At 50.0% G+C, this 12,332-nt stretch overlaps 1 protein-coding gene across 2 annotated transcripts in view; it reads left to right on the plus strand.

Moving 5' to 3' along the window:
• Positions 1–12,332, plus strand: part of ABCC1 (ATP binding cassette subfamily C member 1) — a 140,581-nt gene that overhangs the window by 122,620 nt on the left and 5,629 nt on the right. For both annotated transcript variants that reach the window (XM_053894464.1, XM_053894465.1), the window contains exons 23-27: positions 876–1,186; positions 6,369–6,568; positions 8,406–8,532; positions 9,063–9,164; positions 11,480–11,626. In XM_053894464.1, the coding sequence (XP_053750439.1) occupies positions 876–1,186; positions 6,369–6,568; positions 8,406–8,532; positions 9,063–9,164; positions 11,480–11,626 (887 nt within the window). The remainder of the gene's footprint in view (positions 1–875; positions 1,187–6,368; positions 6,569–8,405; positions 8,533–9,062; positions 9,165–11,479; positions 11,627–12,332) is intronic.

The following is a 12,332-nucleotide window of genomic DNA, read 5'->3' on the forward strand; positions in this document are numbered from 1 at the left end:
CCACTGGTCTAGAGGAATGTGGCATACAGATTAAGAGCATGACCCTGGAGCAAGCAGGCTGCCTGGATCAGAACCCCGACTCTGCTGCTGATTGGCTGACTGTATCGAGGGCAGAGGAGTTCACCTGTCTGACCTTGAGCTCCCTTCTCTGTAAAATGGGTGCTAATAGGATTTATACAGAGTCAGTCTTAAGAATTAGGTGCATGTGGGGGCGCCTGGGTGGCTTGGTCGGTTAGGCGTCCCACTTCGGCTCAGGTCATGATCTCACGGTCCGTGAGTTCAAGCCCCGCGTTGGGCTCTGTGCTGACAGCTCAGAGCCTGGAGCCTGTTTCAGATTCTGTGTCTCCCTCTCTCTCTGCTCCTTCCCTGTTCATGCTCTGTCTCTCTCTGTCTCAAAAATAAATAAACTTTAAAAAAAAATTTTTTTTAATAAAAGAAAAAAAAGAATTAGGTGCATGTGGGGCACCCGCGTGACTCCGTCGGTTGAACATCTGACTTCGGCTCGGGTCACGATCTCATGGTTCGCGTTTGAGACCCACGTCGGGTTCTGTGCTGACAGCTCAGAGCCTGGAGCCTGCCTCGGATTCTGTGTCTCTCTCTGTCTCTGCTCATGCTTGCTCTCCCTCTCTCTCTCTCTCTCTCTGTCTCTGAAAAACAAACATTTAAAATTTTTTTAAAAAATTAACGTGTAAAACTCTTGTACGGTGTTGAATAGACACTGAGTCCTCAGTAAATAGCAGCCACGACTCTCGTCATCACCGTTGCCCGTTATTCTTCGAGGCTGAGCGTGCAGGCCTGTTGCGTCTGCATGGCCTGTCCTCACCCCCACCCCGCGCCCGGGCCCCACTGTGGTGTTTACCGCCAGAACGTTGCAGGTATCTCCGTGTTCGGCTACTCCATGGCGCTGTCCATCGGGGGGATCTTTGCTTCCCGCCGCCTGCACCTGAACCTGCTGCAGAACGTGCTCCGGTCCCCCATGAGCTTCTTCGAGCGGACCCCCAGCGGGAACCTGGTGAACCGCTTCTCCAAGGAGCTGGACACGGTGGACTCGATGATCCCTCAGGTCATCAAGATGTTCATGGGCTCCCTGTTCAACGTCATCGGCGCCTGCGCCATCATCCTGCTGGCCACGCCCATCGCTGCCATCATCATCCCGCCGCTGGGCCTCATCTACTTCTTCGTGCAGGTGAGAGGCGGGGTCTCGGGGCTGCGGGAGGAGCCCTCCGGGGTTTCACGCTCCCGTGTGAGTCCGGGCCTCACGCCGTCTTCCCATTTCCGCGGCACGGCGCTGTGCGCGATTTGCGGGCAGAGGGCCCAACTGGTGTTTGTCACTTTTCAGTACCTCTCAAAGGGAGAAAAGCTATAGCAGTAAAGACACCTTGATTATTAAAATTGATTATTAACATTATGGGGGTACCCGGGTAGCTCATGGTTTTGGGAGATCGAGCTCCACATTGGGCTCTGTGCTCACAGCCCAGAGCCTGCTTGGGATTCTCTCTCTCCCTCTTTCTCTGCCCTCCCCCACCCACGTGCACACGCGTGCGTGCTCTCTCTCTCTCTCTCTGTCTCTCAAAATAAATAAACTTAGAAGAGTTTTATTAAATTCTTTAGGTCTTAGCCCCCCTGCAGAAAATAGAGATGTGAATAACAGCAGCTCAGACAAGATGTTTGTCTTTCTCTCTCCTAGTGGAAATGTATTTATTTACTTACTTATTTGTTGTTTCTATTTATTTTTTTCTCATAGTAGAAATTTAGAGGTGGGCCCTTCAGCTCTGGTGTGGCAGTTGCACACATTTGTTAATGTCCCAGACTTCGTCGCTGTTGTGGTTTTTTTTTTTTAAGTTTTCCCAGCTTTGCACAGGCCTTCCATTCTTAAGTTGACCTCATGGTCTAAGGTGGTTGCTGGAGCTCCAGCCATCAATGTGTATTTCAGAATACAAGACCGAGGAAGGGGAACAAACACAGCAAGGGAGTCAGTGTGGTTGTTTAGGTGATGGCCACGTAAACTGTGCTTGCAGCTGACGGAGGAGCGTGTCGAGGCCCTGGTGGTGCAGCTGGGAGTGTGAACTCATGTCTGTCTGATTTTAAAGCTTGTGTTGGTAACCACGGTGCTGCACTGCCCCTTTCTGCCCCGAAAAGGTTACCTGCAGCACAGTTGCTGGCGGGAGACAGTGGTTTAGATGGGAAATCACTACAGCACAAAACGAGAGGGAGAGCTGCCAAGACCTCCACGCGTCAGGCTGTGCTGTGGCCTGCTCACGCGGGGTCTGGAGCCCTTGGTCGTCAGCCGTCCCCCAGGCTCCACCACACTGTGGCCCCGTGGTTGGTGTGCATGAATGAAGGTGGAACCAGAGAGAGCAGGACCCACTGCGACACCCTCATTGTGTTCTCTTTAAGTTGGTGCCAGCTTTTTTTTTCACTCAGTGATGGGATCTCGTGTTCCTTAATGGACATAAATACCGAGATGTTGTTGCGATACCACCGATTTTATTTTTTATTTATTTATTTTTAATGTTTTAATGTTTATTTTTGAGAGAGAGAGAGACAGCATGAGTGGGGGAGGGGCAGAGAGAGGGGGAGATACAGAATTCCAAGCGGGATCCAGGCTCTGAGCTGTAGCACAGAGTCCAACGCGGGGCTCAGACCCACAAACCAGGGGTGCCTGGGTGGCTCAATCAGTTGAGCGCCCGACTTCGGCTCAGGTCATGATCTCACGGTCTTTGAGTTTGAGCCCCACGTCGGGCTCTGTGCTGACAGCTCAGAGCCTGGAGCCTGTTTCAGATTCTGTGTCTCCCTCTCTCTCTGCCCCATCCCCACTCATGCTCTGTCTCTCTCTGTCGCAAAAATAAATGAAAACATTGAAAGAAATTAAAAGAAAAAAACAACAACCCACAAACCATGAGATTATGACCTGAACCAAAGTCGGACACTTAACCGACTGAGCCACCAAGGTGCCCCTCTATGGATTTTATGTCTAAACAACAAAGACCGTTCAGCAAAGGATCATATTATATACACACTGTTACTATAACCAAGATGCAAGCATAATGTGCTTGTGCAGGGCCAGAAACGGAAGCAGTGAGAGGAAAAGGAAAACTTGGTGTCCCCAAGGGTTGGGATTATGGGAGAATTTGTTTGTTTGTTTGTTTAATGACTTTTAACTAAATACACACTTTACCACCCAGCAGTCCTTCCTCAGCATATATGCAATAGAGATGAGAGAATGCATCTACCAAAAAAAAAAAAAAAAAAGTGCTAGAACGTTCTTAGCATCATGGTTCATAATAGCCTCAAACTAGAAATAACTTGAGTTTTGACCCAGAGGACACAAGAATTTTATGGATGCTGGAGATGTTCTAGATTTTGGTCAGATAGTGGGGGTGCAGGTGTGAATGAATGTAAACTTCATCAAGCTGTAAAGATTTGGTGCATTTTTCAGCATAATGTGTGTTATATCTTGATTAAAAAGTGGTTTTTCGATATACGTAGGTTCTTTCTCTTTCCTCCGAAAAGATCTGGAAGGTTATACACTGAGATTTGAATAGTGCTTATCTGAGTGTGATGGCTGCAGTGTGATTTTTTTTTTTATAATATTCCCATCTGTATCATTCCCCCAACCCCCAGCGTTTTAAATGGCTACCCATTAATGTTTTAATTTAAAAGCAAGTCATTTTTATAAAAAGATGAAGAGATAAGCTGATGTGGACTTGTGTTGGGGCATCCTTGTTGCTTGGAAGAAGGCATTTCTGCTTTTATGGAATATTTTGGTGTCTGAAAAACTGCCCAGTCACAGCTCCAAGTACCTTAGCTTGTGGCCTGCTGCCTGGCTCAGGCATGTGCTTGTCGAGCGGTTATTACTTATTTATTTACTTATTTTATTTATTATTTTTTTAAATGTTTATTTTTGAGATAGAGACAGGGTGTGAGCAGGGGAGGGGCAGAGAGAGAGAGGGAAACACAGAATCTGAAGCAGGCTCCAGGCTCTGAGCTGTCAGCACAGAACCCGACCTGGGGCTTGAACTCAGGAACTGCGAGATCATGACCTGAGTCGAAGTCGGACGCTTAACTGACTGAGCCACCCAGGAGCCCCTTTATTTATTTACTTTAATGCTTATTTATTTATTTATTTATTTATTTATTTAACGTTTATTTATTTTTGAGACAGAGACAGAGCGTGAGCAGGGGAGGGGCAGAGAGAGAGGGAGACACAGAATCGAAGCAGGCTCCAGGCTCTGAGCTGTCAGCACAGAGCCCGACGCAGGGCTCGAACTCACGGACTGTGAGATCGTGACCTGAGCCGAAGTCGGACACTTAACCGACTGAGCCACCCAGGTGCCCCAATGCTTATTTTTTTTTGAGAGAGCGAGCTCGAACATGACTGGGGGAGGGGCAGGGAGAGAGGGTAAGACAGAATCCCAAGCAGTTCCGTGCTGCCAGCGTGGAGCCCAACACCGGGTTCAAACCCATGAACCCGTGAGATCGTGACCTGAGCCAAAATCAGCGGTTGGATGCATAACCAACCTAGACCCCCAGGTGCCCAGCAAGCAGTTATTTTTATTTACAAGCACCAGGCACTTGGTTTCTGAAAAAGTCAGTTGAGTCTGGCGGGGTGGATTATGTCTCCTGGAATAGAGTTTAAAAGGGAAGCTAGCGGGATGCCTGGGTGGCTCAGTCGGTTGAGCGTCCAACTTCGGCCCAGGTCATGATCTCGCGGTTTGTGAGTTACAGCCCCGCGTCGGGCTCTGTGCTGACAGCTCAGAGCCTGGAACCTGCTTCAGATTCTGTCTCCCTCTCTCTCTGCTCCTCCCCTGCTCACACGTTCTCTCTCAAAAATGAAGATTAAAAAAATTAAAAAATAATAATAAAAAATAAATAAAAGGGAAGCTAGCTGATCGTTCTTTTTTTAAAAGACTGAGTTTAGGGGCTCCTGGGTGGCTTCAGCTCGGGTCATCATCTTGCGGTTCATGAGTTCGAGCCCCGTGTTGGGCCCCCTGCTGTCCGCACAAAGCCTACTTCAGATCCTCTGTTCTTCTCTCACTGCCCCTCCCCCACTTGTCCTCTCTCAAAAATAAATAAAATATTTTTAAAAATTAAAAATAAGTAAGCAAACAACAATTTAAACACAAATACATCTCAGGGTAGCTTTCTACAGTAAATAAAGTGGAGTAGGTTGAGCAGGGAAAATACTTGAGAATGATTTCCATCCGGGATGTTTAGAAAGAAAGCCGGGGAGAGGAACCCTCCCAGGGCAGATGCCGCGGGGCCGAGGCATCAGGGTTTTGTTCACGGCCGAGAGCCTCGGGAGCAGAGCGGGCATCTGGCCTACCCTCGAGGACTGGCAGAGCAACCATCGTGGGCCTGCCCTGGCTGGCGTGGTGCTGGGTTAGCTTATAGGGTTTCCAGGACCCAGAAGGCTGCCCAGGTGTGGGTTCAGGTGACCGCACACGCTGCCGTCCAGGAAGCAGCTGCTAAACTCGGAGCCCCGTCCGACTCCTCCATTATGTTCACTGTTCTCTGTGGAAGGTCTCTGCTCCCACAAGGGCCCCAGGAGGCGGGGAGGCCGTGTCCCTAACCACCCTTTGTTCCCTGTCTCGTTCATTTGTCTGGCTGTGTCGCTTGTGAAACACCTGCCTTCGCATTACGTGCCACCTCCAGAATGGGGAACCTCCGTCTCCCCGGTCCTGTTTGTACAGACGAGGAAACTAAGGCCGAGAGAACTAAATGTTCTCACGTGACCAGTCTGTCATCTAAGGGCGGGTCCTCGAAGCTTCCAGGGCGCGATTTGCTTTGCTTTTGTTCCATCTGCCCTGGTTAGGGCAGGAGCAGAGCCGATGGGGTGACTGCCTGCGGGGACGGGTGGAGGCCAAAGGCACGCTGCTGGGTCCAGAAAACCCTAGAGGTCTGTGGCTTGAGAGAGGCAGGACAGTGCAGAGGTTCACCCTTGACAGCCGGCTTCTCCGAGTCCAGCCCCCCAGCCCGGCCACTTGTCGCCTGAGGGGGACCTGAGCGGGAAGAGGTCAGCGAGCTTCTTTGTGCCTGGGTTTACTGACGGTCCGTGCAAATGAGCACCGACTCCTAGCTGTCTGGTGACGACGAAATGAGCCGATTCTGTGGAAGGACTTCAAACTGTGCTAGGGTAGTCGGCTCCCCGTGGGCCTGAGCTGCTGGCATTATGTGGTCGCTGTCGTCATTCTGTTGTACTGGCATCGGGTGAGCAGAGACACCTGTTAAAAAGCAGCCCAGCTCCGCCGTCTTGCCTTCCGGAGGTGCCGTGTGTGTCCAGGCTTTGTCCAGCGCAGCCCTGGTGGGGGTGGGTGGCTGGCACGGGAGGGGCTTTGCCAGCTCCCTGGTCCGTTCTCTTCCCCTAGAGGTTCTACGTGGCCTCGTCCCGGCAGCTGAAACGCCTCGAATCTGTCAGCCGCTCCCCAGTGTATTCCCACTTCAATGAGACCCTGCTGGGGGTCAGCGTCATCCGCGCCTTCGAGGAACAGGAGCGCTTCATCCGCCAGAGCGACCTGAAGGTGGACGAGAACCAGAAGGCCTATTACCCCAGCATCGTGGCCAACAGGTGGGCACCCGAGGCCCGCGGGAGGAGGTGAAGGAAGCCTTAGTTCCTGGAGGAGGGCCTCACACACGGGATGGTTAGACTTGGTGGGGGCGGGAAGGGACAGAATAGCATTAAAAGCAGACAGGAGCACTGGCAGCTTGAAGCACAGGCACTCCGGTGGCACTGAGGGACAACAGGGAGCAAGTCAGAAAATACTGCAGGAACTATCCTTTCGCTGTGGTCCTGACGGTACAAGGTCATCGGTGACAGGCGGACTCAGCTGATATTTTTGTGGCCTGGTTCTCAGCTGACGGGGGTGATCACCCACCGCCCCTGTGTGATGAGCTTTGGAAGCTGTTCACCAACCTGAGGTTGGACCACGTGAAATGGCCATGATGAAAAAAGCATCCGTCCCAAAGAAGGGACAGGAGTTCGCTACTTGTCGACTAACTTCAGAAAAGTATCTGACTTATCTCTAAAAGAATATTCTCCTCACTCATGTCCTGATACGTTTTTTGAGATGTGGGATAGGAAATTCTGGAGAGGGGGTGACTCACCCTGGGAGCAACGTGTCGTAACCAACTGTTGCCCCATCGTACACAATATAATCCCATAAAGACCGTGAATCACTGGAGACCTGACCTTCCTCTGCAGAATCGTCAGGGAGTTTCTCAAATTTGGGTTTGTTTTTAGGATAAGCTCACACCCAGGAAGATCAGTCACGTGAATCTTTTTAAAATTTTTCTTTTTTGGGGCGCCCAGGTGGCTCACTTGGTTTTGCATCTGACTTCGGCTCAGGTCACAATCTCGTGGTTCATGGGTTTGAGCCTCGTTCAAACCCGCTTTGGGTTCTGTGTCCCCATTCTCTCACTGCCCCTTCCCTGCTAATACTCTCGCTCACTCTATCTCTCAAAAATAAATGTTAAAATTTTTTTTAATAAAAAAAGATAAATTTTTCTTTTTTTAATGTTATTTGTTTATTTATTTATTTGTTTATTTAGAGAGAGAGAGTGTGAGCAAGGGAGGGGCAGAGAGAGAGGGAGACACAGAATCTGAAGCAGACTCCAGGCTCTGAGTTGTCAGCACAGAGCCCAACGTGGGGCCTGAGCCCACAAACCGTGAGATCATGACCTGAGCCGAAGTTAGACGCTCAACTTACTAAGCCACCCAGGCACCCCCAGTCACACGAATCTTAAGGGCTGTAGTGGAAATAAGATCAACAACACCATTTCCCTAAAATGTTTTACACCTTAAATCACTAATATTCCTAACGCTTGGAGGTACGCTAGGGAAGTTCGCTTTAAACCAATAATGTTATCTGTTTATATTCCAAGAGGTAAAACAATGTATTTTAACATTTCTAAAAGGAGGGTGATCTAGGAACATTACAGCTACATTGAAAATAGTATTTCATTTCTCACTCTCCCTTCCCCCTTCTGCCAAGAAAAGGTTATTTTTATAACACTGCTGCCTCTTACAGTCGATGACTTCTTAGTATTTAGGAATTTTCCTGGACCTGTCTTTGCAGATGGGTGTACATGGGTATGTTATAAAGGTTTCCCTAAAAAAAAAAGTTGGTTCTTAAAAAGGCAAGCTTTGGTTTCCCGGGAAGGCTCCTTCTGGAGAACTCCGTTTCAGTCCCCCGGGGTTGCGAGATCAATGAGGAATTAGTGAGACCGTGTCCCTTTGGCTCTCCTTCCCCCGTGAGAGGACAGATTGAAGTCCTGTCTCGGGAGCTCTCGGGGAATTCTTTCCATTAGCAAAGTGCCTCCCTCCTTCCCCGGCTTGAGCCAGAAACCAGATCTCTGACGAGCCAACTCTGGTGTGTCTGTCCATCTGCCTGTGTGTCTGTGAGCAGGTGGCTGGCCGTGCGGCTGGAGTGCGTAGGCAACTGCATCGTCCTGTTTGCTGCCCTGTTCGCCGTGATCTCCAGGCACAGTCTCAGCGCCGGCTTAGTGGGCCTCTCGGTGTCCTACTCACTGCAGGTAAGACAGGTGCCCCCAGCTGCATTCTCTTACGGTCGTCAGGGTCTCGGGCCTTTGCTTTGAATCCCCGCAGGAGCTGGGGGAGAGGTGAGGGGCCAAGCGGCGTTTGAGAAGCCCGGTGACTGACCCGCTGGTGCTGGAGGGAGATGAGACACGGGGCCGGGATTCCCCCGTCAGTCAAGGAAAGCCCTTGATGAACCAAGAGGATGCCTCCAGCGACAGGAAAAATGCTTTTCACTCTATCACTTTATCTCTCATTCCGGCGTTAGCCACATTGCCCAAATTTTGATACATTGGATTTTCCCTTATTACCATCTCGTTGGAAATCTTTTCTGATGCTCTTTCTGATTGCTTGTGTGGCCCAGGGGTTATTTTGAAACGTGCTTGCCTAAGAGGTGCGGTCTGGCGACGGCGGTACGTGAGGCTGGTACCTTTCTTACCTCAAAAAATTGCGTAATTCGTAATCACTTGCTGAAGATAAAGCGGCCCCTGCTCACCCCAGAAGCTTCATGTGACTCTTCTGTGCACAGGTCACCACGTACTTGAACTGGCTGGTTCGCATGTCGTCCGAGTTGGAGACCAACATCGTGGCCGTGGAGAGACTGAAGGAGTATTCGGAAACGGAGAAGGAGGTAAAGCCGGCCCCTGGCCTGCCCTCGCCTGCCCTCACCTGACCTCATCAGCGCGACCTGGGTGCCTTCAACAGACAACCCCTATTCAGCGAAAATTGTCTTCCGTTCTTTGTTACATATCTGTATGAGGGACTTGTGCGGTGCAGAATGAGACTAGTTTCATCGTCACGTTTAAAAATTAAATACCAGTTGATTCAAAGCCCTGAAAGTCAACCGCAAGAGAGTCAGTACGTGGATGTTGTAAAAATCATGACTGAAGTTTGGGGAACCCGGCAGTTGTTTGACCCAAGTCCCCATTTTATAGATGGAGGAGAGGGTCGCCTGGGGAGGGACAGTGACTGATCCAAGGTCACACGTGGTCAGGGTAGGACCCAAGTGTCCAGACATCAGTGCCACATTGCCCCTAGAAAGTGCCGTTTTCTGCCTACACACTGTCACTGGTGGCATTGGCAGTGATCATGGTGACAATACCAGTGGATCCCCTCATCGCCCCCACCACCAGTAATATTAGGGACACATATTGGGCCCTCGGGAGCTGTCAGCCCTGTCCTACAGATTTTACATAGAGTAATTCATACAATTTACGTAGAGTAATTCGTGTAATCTTTATGTAGCCTTATAGCTCATGTTCTGTCATGATCCCCATTTTACGCATCAGGAAACTAAGACACAGGGTTAAGTTACTTTGCTCAAGGTTACGTGGCCATTGGCACACTGCCTCCCAAGAAAATGCCCCGTCCTTAAGACTCTGACACAGGTGAACCAGGTCCCGCTTCATGGGAGAGCATTATTCAGAATGATGTGAGCGCCCCCTGTGGAAATAAGAGTGTATTACACCAGGGGTTTTCGCGCTCAACATCGAATTTATTTTTTTAGTTTTTAAGATCTAATTCACATGCCCTGCCGTTCACCGTGCATGAAGTATGAAATTAAATTTATTTTTTTTTTAATTTCTGGATGTTTGTTTATTTGTTTTGAGAGAGAGAGAGAGAAACAGAGCCCAAGCAGGGGAAGGACAGAGAGAGAGAGAGAGAGAGAGAGAGAGAGAGACAGAGACAGACAGACAGAATCCTAAGCAGGCTCTGTGCTGTCAGCTCAGTCTCCCGAACCATGAGATGACCTGAGCTGAAACCAAGAGTCAGACCCTTAACCTACTGAGCCACCCAGGTGCCCCGAAATTAAATTTTTTAAAAAAATTTTTGTTTTTACTTCTTTTAATTACTTACTTTTTTAATTTCTCAAGTAAGAACATACTTGAAGAATACAAAAGAATGTAAAGATCCAGGGTCTTAGCTCTACTAAAAATATGTATTTATATAGAATATATTTTCACAGTTAGAAAGTTCCACCCACCTCTCTCTCCAGTGCCCTCCGTGTTCTTACAGCGTATCCCCTGCATTATACATAAATTTGTAAAAGGGGACTGTGCTTGTTGTAAATGAAAATTAATGTAACAAGCTTATGGGGGAGAAAGGATGAAAGTTCTCTCTTGCTGTCCCCTCCATTCCTCAGCTCTCCCAAAGGTAGCCTCCAGCCTGGCCCGGAGCACATCCAGTTCTAGAGCTCAGGAAATGCTGAACGGAACTTAAGAAGCTTTTCAGAAATAGGGGCTGTGTGACTCTGGGCAAGTTACTCACCCTCTCTGTGTTCCAGTTTCCTCATGTGTAAACTGGGGGTAATGAAAGGACCCCTCTCATGGGATTGTAGTGAGGATGAAGTGAGGTCACGTGACCGTGATCTTTCTCATTAGCCGTCGCTGCATAGTTGGTGTCCAGATGTAGAAGGCATTCAGACTGACACCTCTGCCCTTGTGTCTGACCAGAGAAGACCACTCACTTATTGGTACAGTCCACAAATATTCGTGGAGTCCCTACTGTGTGCCTGGAGTATGACAGCGAACAGGGAAAGAACCTGTCCTGACAGAGATGTTCCAGGGGGCGTGGGTGACAGAATAAGCGAATTAATGCACACCTGCGGTGCTCGGAGGTGCCCGGTGGTCTGGAGGAGAACGAAGCAGGGGAGGGGACGGAGGGCACAGAGGCAGGGGGTGGTCTGAATTGGCGGAAGATCTGCAGCATGCCAGGGAGCGCACGAGAGGGTAGTTTGGGAAAGAGCATTCCAGACAGGGGCACCCGCAGGTGCAAAGGCCCAGCAGCGAGGTACGCAGGTGTGTTTGAGAGGTAGTGCAGCCCCACGGGGAGCCGAGTGAGCAAGAGGGAGGGAGATGAGGTCAGAGGGGACCTGCAGGTCACCTACAGCCTTGGGTCACATGGGACTGAAGATCCCTTACCGCCACCCGCCACCCCCGATCACAGGCTCCCTGGCAAATCCCCGAGACGGCTCCGCCCAGCACCTGGCCTCAGGTTGGCCGAGTAGAATTCCGAGACTATGGCCTGCGTTACCGGGAAAACCTGGACTTGGTTCTCAAGCACATTAACGTCACCATCGATGGAGGGGAGAAGGTGGGTGTACCTTGTTTCCCCCATCCGTTCACAGCGGGGCAGGCGAAACCAGGTGCCTCATTCCCCCAGTTTATCACGGCCCTGGACCGTGGGGGTGGGGCTTGTGGAGGTAAAACCTGCTCAGAGTGTCCCAGGCGTGTTGCATACTGTTGACCGGCCACCAAATGAGGCCCACCTGTGTGTTTTCGGGGGGTGGGAGGAAGAAATCTGAGTATGTTAAAAATTATGAAAAATCTGGTGTGCCTTCTGTAAAGATCCACTTCCTGCTTTTCTTGAAAGATCAGAACATGAAAAAAAAAGGGGGGGGCACCTGGGTGGCTCAGTTGGCTAAGCGTCCAACTTCGGCTCAGGTCATGATCTCACGGTCCGTGAGTTCGAGCCCCGCGTCGGGCTCTGTGCTGACAGCTCAGAGCCTGGAGCCTGTTTCAGATTCTGTGTCTCCCTCTCGCTCTGTCCCTCCTCCGTTCATGCTCTGTCTCTCTCTGTCTCAAAAAAAAATAAACATTTAAAAAAAAAAAAAAAGAAAGAAAGATCAGAACATGTAGCAACACTGGGCTTACACTCCCTGCCTGGCTTTTTCTAGACCAGACAAGAGCGTCTCAGCTCACCCTGTCCCTCCCTGTCTGACTTGTGTGCCTAGCTGTCCCCTGCAGGCATTCAGGTTTGCCAGCTCTAGAACAGGAAGATGCTTTCATCACTAGTGGGG

The sequence above is a fragment of the Panthera pardus genome, unplaced genomic scaffold (genome assembly GCF_024362965.1).
Source record: "Panthera pardus isolate Hobbes unplaced genomic scaffold, ASM2436296v1 HiC_scaffold_5, whole genome shotgun sequence".
NCBI lineage: Eukaryota > Metazoa > Chordata > Mammalia > Carnivora > Felidae > Panthera > Panthera pardus.